At 34.5% G+C, this 17,271-nt stretch overlaps 1 protein-coding gene across 1 annotated transcript; it reads right to left on the minus strand.

Moving 5' to 3' along the window:
* Positions 1-11,392: 11,392 nt before the first annotated feature.
* Positions 11,393-17,021, minus strand: PDC (phosducin). Its single transcript, XM_068538418.1, has 3 exons — positions 16,961-17,021; positions 14,731-14,882; positions 11,393-11,917 (listed from the first exon to the last, which is right to left on the minus strand). The coding sequence occupies exons 1-3, from the start codon at positions 17,019-17,021 to the stop codon at positions 11,393-11,395; spliced, it is 738 nt and encodes a 245-aa protein (XP_068394519.1).
* Positions 17,022-17,271: the final 250 nt, after the last annotated feature.

A 17,271-nucleotide genomic window follows, 5' to 3' on the forward strand; every position in this document is an offset into this window, starting at 1 on the left:
AACCTTGTTCTCTCTGCCCAGGACCATGGCCACTGCATTAGTTGTTGGAGTTGTGAGACTTACTGAAGCTTTGTCTGGATTCCAGGTAACTTTTGTTTTGTTTTGTTTTCTGTAGAATTGCCATATGGACTTGAATATGTTAAAACATATTTTCTAATCTTACAGAATCCCAATTTTGGTTGTTCCTGTATTCTTTGTACTGGTGACTGCTTTGTGAGGAGTATGATGTAATGTGAATAGTGTAGGCACTAGGCATTAAGTTCAAACTCTACATCTTAGTAGCTTTATAAACCTGGACAAATGAACTAACCACAAACACTTCAATTCCTCCATCCTCTGTGTTAGTTAACTTGATTGGTGGTGGGGGAGATCCCCTCACAGTGTATATGTATATCAAATCATCATCATGTTGTATATTTTAGATGTCTTACAATTTTGTCAATTATACCCCAAATAAGCTGAAAAAATTGTCCTTGAGCAGGATGTATTAAAAACATTGCTCTGCCTATCTCATAGAGGAATTGTGAGAATCAAATGAGGTAATGTATGTGAAATTCTTATAGATATTATAACACATTATGAAAATGTTAGCTATGTTATTTGGAATCTCCAAAGCTACTATTGCATAGCATGGATAGTATTGCCTTCACATGAATTCTTTAGTAATCACAACTTACATGGTGTTTTTGCCTTTATATTTGTTTCAGTAATTTAATATTTAATTTGTTTGTGAGGTGCTTTACTTTCATAACAGGATATACAAACAGCTGCCCATGACAAATGTAGTTGTTCTTAAATAACTTCTCAAATTTTCTTGCTAAAGGCACAAGGGTTATTGAAACAGCATAAATATACCAAATTTTTTCAAGTAAAATTGCTGTAAAAAAATAATAACTTTTGTCATAAAACCTGCAGGTCTTTATCTAAATTTGTGTCAATACCGCAGTAGTCTTTATAATCTTTTTAGGCTTCAAACATTCAGTTAGGGATCAAACGCTTGAAAGTTGACTAAATCATTGTTGTTAAGTATTTTTTTAATTAAAAAAAATTTAAAATTGAGGTATAGTTGATTTACAATATTACATTAGTTTCAGGTGTACAACATAGTGTTTCACACTTTTTATAGAATATACTCCATTAAAAGTTATTAGAAAATAATGGCTAAAATTCCCAGTGCTGTACAATATATTCTTGTTCCTTATCTATTTTTACATAATGGTTTATATCTCTTAATCCCATATCCCTATCTTGCTCCTCCCCTCTTCCCTTTCCCCACTGGTAACCACTAATTTGTTCTCTGTATCTGTGAGTTTGTTTCTTTTTTGTTATATTCATTTGTTTGTTTTATTTTTTAGATTCCACATATAAGTGATATCATGTAGTATTTGTCTTTCTCTGTCTGACTTATTTCACTAAGCATAATATCCTGCAGGTTCATCCATGTTGTTGCAAATGGCAAAACTTCATTCTCTTTTATGGTTGAGTAGTATTTCACTGTATATATCTAAATCTTCTTTATCTATTCATATGTTGATGGATACTTAGGTTGCTTCCATATCTTAGTAATTGTAAATAATGCTTCTATGAACACTGGGGTGCCCATAACTTTTCAAATTAGTGTTTTCATTTTCTGTGGCTGTATACACCAGGAGTGGAATTATTGAATCATATTGTAGTTCTATTTTTGAGGAACCTCCATACTGTTTTCCACAGTGACTATACCAATTTACATTCCCATCAACAGTGTACAGTGTAGCAGGTTCCCTTTTCTCCATATCGTTGCCAACATTTATTATTTGTGGTCTTTTTGATGATAGCCATTCTGCCAGGTGTGCGGTAACATCTCATTATGGTTTTGACTTGCATTTGTCTGATGATTAGTGATACTGAGCATCTTTTCATGTGCCTGTTGGCCATCTCTATATCTCTTTTGGAAAAATATGTATTCAGGTCTTCTGCCCATTTTTTAATCAGGTTGTTTGTTTCTGTTTTTGGATATTGAGTTGTGTGGACTGTTTATATATTTTGGATAGTAACCCCTTTAATGGGACATCTGTTTGTGTCATCTTCAATCTCTTTCATCAGTGTCTTAATTTTTTAGTATTGGTCTTTTACATCCTTAGGTAGGTTTATTCCTAGGTACTTTGTTCTTTTTGATTTGATTGCAAATGGGATTGTTTCCTAATTTCTCTTTTTGATAGTTGTTAGTTGTTTCTCTTTTTTTGTTGTTAGTGTATAGAAATGCAACAGATTTCTGTATATTAATTTTGTGTCCTGCAACTTTACTGATTGATGAGCTTTAGTAGTTTTTTGGTGGTGTCTTTAGGATTTTCTAAGTACAGTATCATGTCATCTGCAAACAGTGACAGTTTTACTTCTTCCTTTCCAATCTAGATTCATTTTATTTCTTTTTCTGGTCTGATTGTTGTGGCTAGGTCTTCCAATACTATGTTGAATAAAATTGACTAGAATGAGCACACTTGTCTTGTTCCTGATCTTAGAGGAAATGCTTTCAGCTTTTCACCATTAAATATGAGGTTAGTTGTGGGCTTATCATATATGGGTTTTATTATGTTGAGGTATGTTCCCTCTATGCCCACTTTTTGGAAATGGATCTTGAATTTTACCAAAGGCTTTTTCTGCATTTATTCAAATGATTATATGGTTTTTATTCTTCAATTTGTTATTGTGGTGTATCACATTGATTAATTTGTGGATATTGAAGCATCCTTTCTTTTTAAAAAAATTTTTTTAAAATTTATTTATTTTATTTATTTATTTTTGGCTGTGTTGGGTCTTCATTGTTGCATGCAGGCTTTCTCTAGTTTTGGCGGGTGGGGGCTACTCTCTGTTGAGGTGCGCAGACTTCTCATTGCAGTAGCTTCTCGTTGCAGAGCACGGGCTCTAGGTGTGCAGGCTTCAGTAGTTGTGGCACATGGGCTCAGTAGTTGTGGCTCACAGGCTCTAGAGTGCAGGCTCAGTAGTTGTGGCGCACGGGCTTAGTTGCTCCACGGCATGTGGGATCTTCCCAGACCAGGGCTCGAACCTGTGTCCCCTGCATTGACAGGCAGATTCTTAACCACTGTGCCACCAGGGAAGCCCTGAAGCATCCTTTCATCATTGGAGTAAATCCCACTTGGTCAAGTTTTATGATCCTTTTAATGTCTTATTGGATTCAGTTTGTAATATTTTGTTGAGGAGTTTTGCATCTATGTTCATCAGTGATATTGGCCTGTGATTTTCTTTGTGATATCTTTGTTTGGTTTTGGTATTAGGGTGATAGCTTCATAGGGTGAGTTCAGAAGTGTTCCTTCCCCTGAAATTTTTTAGAACAGTTTGGTAGAATTCATCTGTGAAGAATTCATTCGTTTGTTGGGAGTTTTTAAATTACTGATTCAATTTCATTACTGGTAATTGTTCTGTTCATATCTTCTATTTCTTCCTGGTTCAGTCTTGGGAGATTGTACATTTCTAGGAATTTTTCCATTTCTTCTAGGATGTCCATTTTATTGGCATATAGTTGCTCATAGTAGTCTCCTATGATCCTTTGTATTTCTGTGGTTTCCATTCTAACTTCTCCTTTTTCATTTCTGATTTTACTGATTTTGGTCCTCTCTGTTTTCTCCTTGATGAGTCTGGCTAGGGGTTTATCAATTTTGTTTATTATAAGAGCCAGCTCTTAGTTTCATTGATCTTTTCTATTGTTCTTTTAGTCTCTATTTTATTTATTCCTGTTCTGATTCTTTATTATTTCTTGACTTCTACCAACTTAGGGTTTTGTTTGTTTTTCTTTTGCTAGTTCCTTTAGATGTAAGGTTAGGTTGTTATTTGAGATTTTTCTTGTTTCCTGAGGTAAGCATGTGTCACCATAAACTTCCCTCTTAGAACTGCTTTTGCTTTGTCCCATAGATTTTTTAAATTTTTTTTTAAAATTAATTAATTTATTTATTTATGGCTGTGTTGGGTCTTCGTTTCTGTGCGAGGGCTTTCTCTAGTTGTGGCAAACGGGGGCCACTCTTCATCACGGTGCGCGGGCCTCTCACTATCATGGCCTCTTTTGTTGCGGAGCACAGGCTCCAGACGTGCAGGCTCAGTAATTGTGGCTCATGGGCCCAGCTGCTCCGCGGCATGTGGGATCTTCCCAGACCAGGGCTCGAACCCGTGTCCCCTGCATTGGCAGGCAGATTCTCAACCACTGTGCCACCAGGGAAGCCCTGTCCCATAGATTTTTGATTGTTGTATTTATGTTTTCATTTGTCTCCAGGTATTTTTAAAATTCTTCTTTGATTTCTTCAACAATCTATTGATTGTTTAGTAGCATATTATTTAGCCTCCACGTGTTTGTGGTTTTTGAAGTTTTTTTCTTGTAGTTGATTTCTAGTCTCATAGATATATGGTCAGAAAAGATACTTGATATGATTTCACTTTTTAAAATTTACCGTGACTTGTTTTGTGGCCTAGCATGTGATATATCCTGGAGAATATCCCATGAGTACTTGAAAAGAATGTGTATTCTGCTGCTTTGAATGGCATATTCTATATATATCTATTAAGTCCATTAGTCTAACGTGTCATTTAAGGCCAGTGTTCTCTAATTGATTTTCTGGCTGGATGATTTGTCCATTGTTGTAAGAGGGGTGTTAACCTGGGAGGAAAGGATTTGAATTTGAGAGTGGTCACCAGCATTCAATGAAGCCAAAAATCAAGATGAGGATTATAGAGTCTAGTGTGTTTGGTGCTAGGTGGCTGTGTTTTATATCCCCCATTTGCCCCTTAAGAACGACTTTCTATCCTTCTTCAACCTGCTTTGTGCCCAGGGAAAGTTGACCTAATACACATCAACAATGTTCTTTTGCCCTCTGGCTTCTGGTTGGGTTTGGACAATGGGAGGCACTGAAGAGAGATAAGAGAACAGAAAGAGAGATAACTCCTGTTATTTATTTTGATATCTCTCTCCCTCCTAGGTCATAGATTGGCAGGGGCAGTGTTCTCTCCCAACAACTAAAGCTCCTGTTGGGCAGCACTTTCCTATAACTATGTCTCTCTGGTTTCCTCAAGGCCTGGGGGTAGTAGTCACTTTCACCTGTTGCTAGCCCTGTGGTGCTTTACCATCCCCTGTTAGTTTCCTGCCCACATTCTTGTATACACAGTCTCTTCATTATACTCCCTTCAATCATACCTTTTCTGTTTGTGCTGTTTCTTGCCAGAAACCTGCCTGACACAGAGGTCATTGTTGATCTTTGTTAGAATCACTTTTAGTGGAGTGGTTGAGGAAGAGAGGTGAAGTAAATGGAAAGAAAGAAAGAAAAATATTAAGGACATGGATTTTTTTTTCAAGAGTGTGGCAGTGAAGGGAAGGAGAATGCTAGAGAGCATCATAGCTAGTGAGAATTCTGAAGAACTAGAGAAAAAAATTTTAATGAGAGATGTAGACTTAATTTTAGGTTGTGAATAAGAAGTTAATATAGAAGGAGAAGAAAAATTGTATAATATAAGCAAAAAAGTTGTGAAATTTGAATGTGATATAATCTGATTAAAATCACAGATGGCAGGATTAGCCTTGTACAGAGAGACATCTTTGAGAACAATGAAATGGTGAATAGAGGATTAATATATGTGGGGTAAATAATTAGGGATCTTCTTGCTGAGGAGGCTCAGTTTCTTCTGTGATGTTGAAGGCAATGTCATTTTTTTCAGAGGGGGAAGGATTTGTGAGAGGAAGACTGACAGGGAATGATAAAGGATGAAATGGTGGCTGTGGGAAATGGAAGAGGGAATTGTTTGCTGGATAAGCTATGGACTGTAGTTGAAATGTCCAGAAATTTGGGGATTTAAAAGAGAAGTGCTTTGGAAGAATAAGAGGATGAAATATGGAGTGTGCTAACAGGAAGGTGGTTGATGTCATCTGCCAAGTGTCTAAGCTACATGGGAAGGACAGAAACCATGAAAATGGAAATAGTGTTAAAAAGACAAGGTTGAGAAATTTGAGGTCTTAAAGAATGTGCATTGGGAGTAAAGGGCTGAGAGAGCTTGAGGGGTAGATGCCTATCATCAGAGAATGGTATATTGAAACTGAAGATTTTTAAAAGAGTAGTGAAAGTAAGGGAGGAACTGAATAGATATGACAGTGTGTTAGCTAATCAGAGAGGCATGAGTGGATGACAATTTCTTCACTGAAATTCTATATCAGCTGGATTCCAGAATATAAGACCTTAGACAGTAATAAACAAAATAAAAATAAATCCCTATCTTTTTAAATTTCAGAAATGTGTGCTCCTAATTGCAAGTCCTGATATGACTATATCTTACCCATTTTAATTACCACCCTCTATTATCTAACATAATTCTATGCATGTATTAGATACTCAAATATTTGTAGAGTATTTGAAAAAAAGAACAAAGAAAAACACATCAAATTTTCATTATAAGATAATAGCTTACTAGATATATTTGAGCAGCTAGGTGTATGATCGTAATTATATTCTGCAATAAATTCAGTATAAAACTCCTCAAAATTCTGTAGATTTCTTTCTTATTTGTATGTTAATGTTTGTTTGGCACTTCTGTTTTCAGAACTAATTTAATTTGTATTTATTGTGGTATCTACAGTCAATTTGAAATGGCAGGTTTTTTTAAGGATCTTTCTCTTTCAATTCAAATATATAGATTTTAAAAATAAGTTCCTTATATAGAGGAATGTGAGTGATGTGTTTGGGATAGATAATCGCATTCAAACTTCTTCATAAATGAGCCTCTATTTATGTAAGCATATCTTTAAGATCTTATATTTATGTACTATATTACCATTTTACTTCATATATAACTGTTAGTAATTATAACAGTAATAATAACATTGGGTATTGTTTATTATGTGACAGGTGCTGTTCTAAGTAGTTTACACGATTTACTCATTTTTTCCAAAATGTGCTATTATTATTCTTATTTTACAGATGAAGAAACAGGTATAGAGAGGTTAACTAACTTGCCTAAGATCACAAAATTAGTGAGTAGATTCAAACCTAGGAAGTCTGGCACTGGTGCTCAGGATATTAACTACCACTACTAATATAGACATAGATTTAGATACAAATGTAGATGCATTTATCATCTGCTTGCTTAAACGTCTGTTTTCTTTACCTTGAGCTCCCTAAGATCAAGGACATTGCATGGCACATTGCAGCTTATCAATGAATATTGTAAACTAATGAAAAATCTTCTCACTTTCCAAGATAATTTTGCTGTTTCCTACAGATTTTCCTATTATATTTATATTACTTTTCAACTAACACTCTTGGCTTTTCTTTCAAGTCTATTCCAGTTATTATTTGGGTGGTTTGTTATGAGACATGTTATGACATTTAAAATCTCTACATCTAAAACTTCATTCTTTTGCTGAGACAAAAATTATCTCTTCCTCTCCTCCTGCCAAATATCACAGCAGATTAAGTGTTTACATGAGGGGAGTTTGTAGTCCAGGATTTCTGCAGCAGTGGGCTTCAAATATTCTAGTCAAATCCTGCCTTTTTCCGACTCTTCCTGATGAGTGTTACCATCAAAGCTTCACTCTGGCATCTATTAGTCACTGAGTGTTTATTTTGAGAATGGTTGCTATCATCACTACTCCCTTTACATAGGTGCCACCTAGTTACTTTTGTTTTGGCAATTATGGGTTAAATACATTCCAGGGTTTAGTCCTGCTTAAGCTTGCTAGCTCTCTATTTTAAATTAATGCACAGTGGGTCATTTCTTACAAGAGTAAAGCTGTCATTAAACAGGAATCTTTCAAAGCACTCATTTTTATTCTTTTCCATAGATGAGCGTCTTCTTTCACCATTAAGTGACACTTTTCTCCCTCTGCCCTACAAAGCTACACTACACTGCAGTTAATAATGACTGGTGATTGAAAAGAGCTTATACTTTAATCTTAAAATATTGTTCTCTTTTGAGATACATGTTTGACTATCCTTCCCCACTGCCTTGTGATCATCTTTTTAAGTATTTACTTCCAGTCCGTGGAATTAATATCACCCTAAAAGACCTGTTCCACTAAGGAGTTTTTAAATGATAAGTATCACATATAAGGATCCTGTTCTTTGCTATGGTTTTTAAGTCCAGTAATTCCCTAACAGAGAATGCTGTAAGGGATTAATAAATTCATTAGCAGTTACTCAATAGGAGAACACATGTGGAACTCTTTTTAAAAAGCTCCTCATTTTATATATAATTACCCTTCAGTCTCCCTGCTAGCATTCATTAATTTAGAAACAGGCCATAGGGTATTTAAAATGCCTTTCCCAATTGATAAAGAGGAATAGAAGATGGAATTTTGGATTCATAAGCAGAAACTACCTATTGCAGTAACTACATGTTAAGGACTGGTCAATGTAAGCTGGTCACAGTTAGGAATTCTATCTCACCCGTATTTGAATCACCAATATCTAGTATAATTGCAGACCTTCTTTTTCTTTCACATTCTTCTTTTCCTTTTTTCTTCCCTTCCTCCAGTTGAGACATAGGATTTTGGGGTCTAGGAGAGAGGTAGAGCTGGAAATGTGAGTTTGAAAGCAGTCTGAATATAAATGGTATTTAAGACTATAGACAGGAGGGAGTTACCTAGGGTGAATGTTTAGAGAAGTTAGAGAAGGAGACTTAGAAGAATAGTCAGTAGGATAGAAGCAGGATGTGTTCAAAGAAGCCAAAAAAGTGACTTAAAAGTAGGGGAGGTGGTCAGCTCTGACACATGCTTATAGGAGATAGAATAAAATAAGGAATAATGCTGAGTCTAAACTCATACTCTTCACTGTACAACAGGCCAATAAATCGAGAGATGAGTTGTTGGGGCAAAGAATAGCAACTTTATTCAGAAAGCCAGCAGACCAAGATGGTGGACTAATGTCCCAAAGAACAATCTCACCTGAGTTAGAATTCAGGTTTGTTTTATACTAAAAGGGGAAGGGGTGTGGTAGATTGTTGCAAACTTCTTGGTGCCATAATCCTTTGTTCTTGCATCTGTCCATGTAAGTCTGGTCACAGTGTTCCTATAAACCTCCAACAAGACAAATGTTATACTCAATTCTGCAACTTTATATCTCTAGATGAATGGAAAAGTGTTATACCTTTAAAGGTCAACACCTTGAGAATGGGCTATCCTGTGTATTTCAGGCTATAAGCAACATTATTTTAGTGATTAACTTGCAACAAAAACAGTATAATACAAAGGTTAAAGTAAAAGAAATAGATCCAATATGGAGTCAGATTTGTCCTTCCCTGTTACAATAAGACTTATAAGGAATAAACTTAAGTTTGACAAGGTGATTACAACTGTAATTAGAGTGCTTGGGACAAAGGCCTGATTGGAGTGGGGTGAAAAAAATTAGAAATGAGGAATAAAGATGATGACTTTAGACACTTCTATCAAGAGACGTGACTTTATTTAAAAATTTAAAAAATATATTTATTTTATTCACTTATTTATTATTTTTGGCTCTGTTGGGTCTTAGTCGCGACACACAGGATCTTCGTTGCAGTGCGCGGGCTCTTTGTTGTGGTGCGCAGGCTTCTGTCTAGTTGTGGCGTGCGGGTTTTCCCTTCTCTTGTGGCGCGAACTCCAGAGTGCATGAGCTCTGTAGTTTGCGGCACGTGGGCTCTCTCGTTGAGGCGCGAGAGCTCAGTAGTTGTGGCGTGTGTGCTTAGTTGCCCCGTGGCATGTGGGATCTTAGTTCCCCAGCCAGGGATCGAACTCTCATCCCCTGCATTGGGAGGCGGATTCTTTACCACTGGACCACCAGGAAGTCCCCCAAGAGATGTGATTTTAAAGGGAAGCAGAGAAGTGAAGAATAGCTGGAAATTTTAAATTATAAGGGGCATATTTTAAATAGTGGACAATTTAAAAACTCATTTGTAAGCCAATATGAATAATACAGCATAGAGAAAGTGAGAAATAGATGATGCAGATAGAGGGGAAATAATTTCAGGAATAAAATTACTGTGTGGGTGAGCATAGGATCCATAGCACAGTTTGATCAGTCGGGCTGAGCTGCATGAGCTTCTTCCATTTTAACATTAATAGAAACAGCGTTTACATGCAGGTGCATATTTTAGATTGGTAATGGAAAGGTGAGGTAGGGCTCATCTGATAATTTCTGTTTTCTCAATGAAATATGGGCAAGGTGAAGTGTTTGGCATGGGGTAAAAATGTTTTAAGGAAAGAAGAGAAGCCATAAAATAGTCGTTTAGGAGAATGGAGACTAGAATTTGTGACAAATGTCTGGTTTCAACATTGGTTCACCAGAGGAAAATGTGCAAACCTGTTTTAAGCACACTTGTCTCTGAGAACCCACACTTGGTTACTTATCAAGCACCATGTCTTCAAAGATAAGCTATATCACTTTGGCTCTCATTCACTGTCATTTTCCACTCTGATTCAGACACCTAGAAATTTCTTTTATCTTGCTCTTCAGCTCATTCGTGTGTTTAAAAACATTTTTCAAATTATATTTTATTTTGCATTTCCATGTGTTTTGTGTAGGAGGAGAGTTTTCCAAATGTTTTCAAGAGATATGGAAGTAGAACTTCTACTTCTCTGAATTTGTTTCATCATTTATGAAATGGGAGTAATATCTCCTTGCAGAATTGTGGTTATTAGAAATGATATATATAAAATATTGGCCCATAAAAGACAATCAATAAATAATAGTTGTAATTATTATTACCACTAAATATTATTTTGTCTAAAGAATAAAAAGACCTTGCTTCTACCCTGCTTTGTTTCCTAGATAAAGTTAGCTTCTGAAACTCTGAAACTGTATTTTTAAACAATTACTTTTAAAACAATTTTAATGTGCCACAATGTTTCTAAGTTTCTAATGTATTAGTTTGGTTGGAATATAAGATATCTTACTGAATGATAATTTTTTGTATTTTGAGTTATATAATGTTTTAGGCCCTTGATAATGTAATATTTGAGAAAGAATAGACTTTAAATAGGAAATGTATTTTCTTATGAGACTTTATTATTACACAAGCAAAAAAATTACATTAAAAATATAATTTGAAAAACCCAGTAATAACAGTGAGGAAAAAACATGGAGTAAAAAAGCCAACATATAACTTGAAAGGGATTTTTGAAAACTGTCACAATATTATCCATATCCTCTTTGTCTACTAAAATATTACTGAAGACTACAATGTTTTGAAGTAAAGCATTATATCAATTTGAGTAACTAAAACTAAGAAATGCTAATCATATAATTTTAGTGTCAGTCTGGGTTTTTTTTTTCCCAAATTAGAACAGCCATTGCTACACTTGGTGTTCTCTAAAGGAATATAAATACTACCAAAATCAATGTTCAATGCTTAAAGGAGAAATATGAGACACTGACATAGTGAATCTTTATTCCATATCTTCTTCCGTGTTGCTCTGCTCTAGGACATGCATTTCTGTTTCAGGTAATAACCCATATTCATTCAGGAAAGATTCCACATCCCCAGTAAAAAATTCTTCGGCAAACTGTTCAGCGACACTAATGAAATTGCTTATGAGTTCCCCACCTTTGTAGACGAGCAGTGCGGGGAGTACATCTGAGGAAAAGCGGTCCCCAGCGCCTGTATTAGAAGCTTTTATTTTACAAAACTTGACCGTAGGGTATTCGGCTGCAAGGCATATTAAGCTACTGTTTAGAGCATCACAACCCTTAATACCATCTTCATAAATGTGAACAATGATTGTGATTATTTTCTGCTCCTTTTCAATGGTTTCCAGGAATTGCTCCCCAGATTCCAGCTCATAGACAAACCCATATCTAGGCCCGAAACTCAGCTTCTGGTGCATATCCTGCATACACTGCCTACGGTATTTACGAAGGCAATTTTCATCTTCTTTTTCTCTGTGGATTAGCTCATATTCTTGAACGCTCATCTGGAAATAGATGAAAGAAATGATAGAGATCATTCAGTCAGAAATTTATATTCCTTATAATACCAAACCCATTCTCAACTTAAAGAGTTTGCGTTGGCTGTCCCCCCTACCTCCTGAGATGGCCTTCTCCTTCACCTCATTTGTTCAAATGTCACCTTCCTTATTATTCTACCGAAAAGTGTCCCTGCCCCATGCTTTCTGTTCTTTATGCTGGTTTATTTTTCTTTGTAGCAATAAACATTACTTGATATTATAGTATACGTTTATTTGTTTCATTGTTTAATATTAGTTTTTCTAACTTTTATGCTGTATGGGGGCAGAATTTAGTGTCTGGCACACAATAGGGGTTCAGTAATTATTTCATGATTAAATACATGCATAAGTATTGCTAAATATAGTTGAGCTATGAGATGGTCATGAAATGTGCCACTTCGGGTGAAAAAAATCCAGCAAGGTCTACTCTAGAGTGACTTTCATAAAAGTGTATACACATGCGCAAGCATGCACAAGTGCCTGTACATGTACTTAAATGTGTTTCCAACAAATGCCTTTGGACATTATTGTCTCCTCCACAAAAGTTGTGAAAAAGATTTTTTCTTATCACTTACTAATTTTTTTGGAACATGTAGGATGGAATTTAAGAAAGACAGCTTTTACTACTATTTGGAGTTCACCAGATTAGCCAAAAGACCAGCAGCATCACGATTACCTGAGAAGTTCTGGGAAGTGCAAATTTGGGGATGCCACCCCAGATCTACTGAATCAGACTGTAAGTGTGAGGCTGAGTGAGACATGTTTAAACAAGCCCTCTAGGTGATTCATATGCACTGGTTTAGGCTAAAATGAGAAAAGACCTAACTTCCATCTTCCAAGGCAGCTACTTTTCACTGAAGCTGGAATATAAAATTACCTGCAGAGCCTTTCTTAATAGCTATGTCATTATTAACTTAGTCAATAGAATGTTAAACACCCTTTCCCTTCACACACACACACACACACACAGAAGATATAAAGGAGTGATGATGGGACATAGTGTGACTAAGAGATGTGGAGCAGCCCAGAGCCAGGGAAGTTGGACGACTCCCAAATTTATGGAAAATCTACTATGTCTTAGACAATTTACATAGATTATTTTTCTTAATCTTCACAGTAAACCTATCAGTTAGTTTTTTTACAGAAGATACTGAGATTAAGTAGAAGTATTTGGTGCTCTCATTATTTCCTTCTCTTGTTTCTTCCTCCTATATTTGTTTTTCTAATGTCCTCATTCTTCTTCTTATTGTTTTCTGCTTTAAAATTATCGTTCCAACTTAATTTGTTTTAATCCTAAACATTGTTAAATGTTTTATGTAATTTTTAAGTTGCTACCATAGTTCTGCTAATTTAACAGGCTGAACCACAAAATACTGATTTACATATGCATTTGAGCATTCTTATGAGAACTTGTTCCATTCACATCTTCAGGCAAATAGATATTTAGGCATTCAGATACATTTCTAAAGCTTAACCTTAATACAACATTTTTAATCATTATAATGTCTCACATTTGTATAGCATTTTACATGTTTCAAAATACATTCTCATTTATTTTCTCTTCACATCCCTTTAACAGAAGTGGAGGAGGTATTGTTATAGTTCCTCAGATAGGAAAATTTAATTGTCTCATCCACATCACATAGTGACTCAGTGAAGGAACCAAAATCTGAAAACGAGATCTTTTTTTTTTTTCCACTTCCCTCACAAACATTTTATTGCATTAATTTTTTTTTTTGGCTGCTCCAAGTTTTAGTTGCAGCATGAGCACTTCTTAGTTGCAGCACGCAGACTCTTAGTTGCAGCATGCATGTGGGATCTAGTTCCCTGAACCCAGGCCCCCTGCATTGGGAGCACAGGCTTACCCACTGGACCACCAGGGAAGTCCCTGAAAATGAGATCTTAGATTTGAAGATTTTTTACAATGGCCAGAAGCCTAGAACCAAGAATATTTCTGATGCACAGACTGTCTGTTGAGAATCAATATACAACAACTCATATATGCTGGTTTGGAGATAAATAAACCACTAGAGTGATTTTTCCCCACAATGAAAATCACCTTATGGTTTCTTTTAGTATTTCTTTAGTATTGCTGTTGTTTTTATATAAATAATATGTGCTAATTATAAAGATTCAAAACTGAACTAAAAGCTAAAGGAAGGAAGTAATAAATACTGAAATTTTACCACTCTGATACTCTAAGATAATCTCCATCAAGATTTTAGAGATCATCTTTTCATGTTTCACTTTTTAATGTATGTATGACATACACATTATATAATAAGAAATAAGTGAGAATTTTTTAAAATGCTGCTCTTAAAAAAATCATGGATATATTTTTTTCATAGTGTGGCTTATTCTGCTTACCTTCTTCCTCCTCCTTGGAAAGGAGGTTGAGAACTGTCAACCAATCTCACCCTTCCAATTAACCAATATTGTCAATTTTGTGAGTGTCTTTCCATACTTTTCTACATACATGCTCATATAATCATAGAAGCATAAACACATATACAGTGTTTGTTTGTTTTCCATTGCTCTAGAGAATGAGATCATATAACTTAAAATTCTCTGTATCTTGCTTTCTCATGTTGTGGAACTACCTCTAAGTCAACTCATGTATTTGTAACTCATTCTTTTAACAGTTGCCATGTATTTCTTAGTATGGGATGACTTTATAGGCATAGGCGTTTACTGCATTTCCTTTTATTTTTGCTAATACAAACAATACTATAATAAAAACACCCTGTAGATTATTTATTTTTGATTTCTTCTTATCTTACCTTTCTGCTGAATCTTTCTTTTGAGTCTTTGTCATCTCTACTCTGAGGAGAAGACATTTGTCTGAGAATCTCCTTCTTGCTGGGTGGGAATGAATTACTATCTTCACTCTCCAATTTAAACTTTCTCCAATCATTTATTACTCCTTTGGGTCCTGGAATAAAATTTAAAACAAATTGTTTTCCTTTTTACTTTCAAAAGGACTATTTACACAATTGATATTTGTATAAGTATTGCCATGGGAATAGACTTGCTATCTTCTATATCAGAAAAATTATCTTATTTGGGCTAGAAATTTCTGACTGCCTTGCTCATAGAAATGTTCTCCCACATTAATCTTGTTAAGTGGGTTTTGACTAAGAATCTTTCTATAACATCTGTGTTAATGAAAATACAAATTATGCACTTTGAGCTATTGGAAAAAATTGTGGGTAAAGGTATTAAAAAATTAGAGTATAGAGAGGAAACTAGAATTTTAGAAAAATAGTACTGTCATTAAATAAGAAAGAAACTTCAGCAATAAACTAAAACTGGAAGCACACTATTAACAAAGGGAACTAGGATTTGGGGGGAAACAGATTGAAATGTTATCAAGATCCAGAGAACAATAATGACAATAGCACTTAAAAGACAACCAGTAAGAGGGAGGCCTGACTTCAATTAAAACTAAAATGGCATTAAGAAATTTATTATATAACCATTCAATTCCTTCTAAGATCCTGAGAATCTTTTTACAAATATAGAAAAGATGGAATTTTCAGATTTAAGAATATTAATTAAATCAAGGATGATCCAACTGAAGTTCTGATGTTCAGTTGCCCTGATAAATAATAACAGTGTTTGGAAGAAGGTCTAAATTCTTGAAAATATGGAGTTTTAAATATCCTTCACTAAAACTTAGCTATATCCATATTTTAATATTGTATTATGTATGTAGATGTATTCTCTCTCCCACATATTTCCTAATAATTTTTATTTATATAATAATAATATACAATTTTAATATAAATTTATTTATATTAATTATGTTCAGACAATCGATGTTTTTTTACTTACTTGTGTAGTCTTCGTTTTCCAGATGTATCTTCTGCATATACAAAATATGCATGTGTATAGCATGCGTTTATGTGTGAAGAAAAGAGAATCCCTTTTTTTCCTCTTTTTTTACAAATGGTAGTATATTATGCACACTTCTGTTCACTTTTCTTTTTTTACTTCATAATATATCTTAGAGATTTTTTTCACATATATACATAAACATCCTTTTTAAAAAATGGCGGCATGGTATTCTACTGTGTAGATATTAATTTACTTAGTTTCTTATTGATGTAAATGGTTGCTCCACATTTTTCCTCTGACATAATGATTCTGAGTGAAGAATCCTGCACATACATCTTTTTTCCTCTCTGTGCAGGTCTACATATAGGTAATGGTAGTAAAATTGCTTGGTCAAAAAGCATATATATTTCTAATTTTAATATTGCTAAACTACCTTTAAAGAGGTTGTACCAATTTACACTGCTACCAGTAATGTATGAATATGCCTCTTTCCAAAGTGTGATATTAAACTTTTTTACTTTTACAAACCATGTGAAAAAAATGTATTTCACTATATAGTTCTAACTTTGTAAGTGCCTATAAAAATTTTTTTCTAAATAGTCTATTCTGTATTTTGCCCATTTCTCCGTTTGGTTGTTGGTTTTATTCTTATTGATTTGTAGAAATTTTAGTATATATTAGGAAATTCACCCTTTGTCAGTTAGTTGCAAATGTTTTTCCTCAATTTGTTAAATTTTTTTTTGGATTTTGCTCCTGGTGACTTTTACCAGATAGCAGACATTTGCTTCCCCACTTTCCTTCCTCCCTTTCTCCCTCCCTTCCTTCCTTTCCTCATTTCTATAGCTGAATTTATCAATCTTCCTATATGGTTTCTTGGTTTTGTGTCATACTTAGAAGGTATTCCAAACACTGCCACTATGAAATTAGTTTTCATGCGTTTTTATTTAGTACTCATATGAATTCATTCAAACTCAAATCGACATCTAATTAAAACTGTTCTAAAAGTATTTGATTTCACATTAATTTATCCAGTCAAATATTTTTTAGATGATTCCATCAACCCATTCAAAGGTATTACTTAAATTTCATACTGAATAGTGGCAATAAGAACATTAGAGATCTCCAGATCTAATTTTAATTTTATAATTATTTTTTTCTTTTAACTTTGCTTACCTGTGTGTGTGGCCTGTCCTTCAGAGTCTTCCTCCAAACTTTGCCTTTTGGCTCCTTCCATTTTAGAGATTCAGATTTGATGTAATCTATAGGATAAACAAAGAAGTAATGACGACAGATGAGTTCTAGGAGAAATATATGTATATATTCTGCTGCCAGGTTCCATGTAAGTTAAGGGTTATCACTAAGTGATGCAGTGTTTAGTTTTCTATCTACCTTGTAAAAGCACATTAATTTAATATTTGTGTCCTTAAAGATATTTGGACCTAAGAATTTTACATAATTTATAGTTTGTCTTTTTTTTACTTAAA

This window comes from Eschrichtius robustus, chromosome 3 (genome assembly GCF_028021215.1).
Source record: "Eschrichtius robustus isolate mEscRob2 chromosome 3, mEscRob2.pri, whole genome shotgun sequence".
Lineage (NCBI taxonomy): Eukaryota > Metazoa > Chordata > Mammalia > Artiodactyla > Eschrichtiidae > Eschrichtius > Eschrichtius robustus.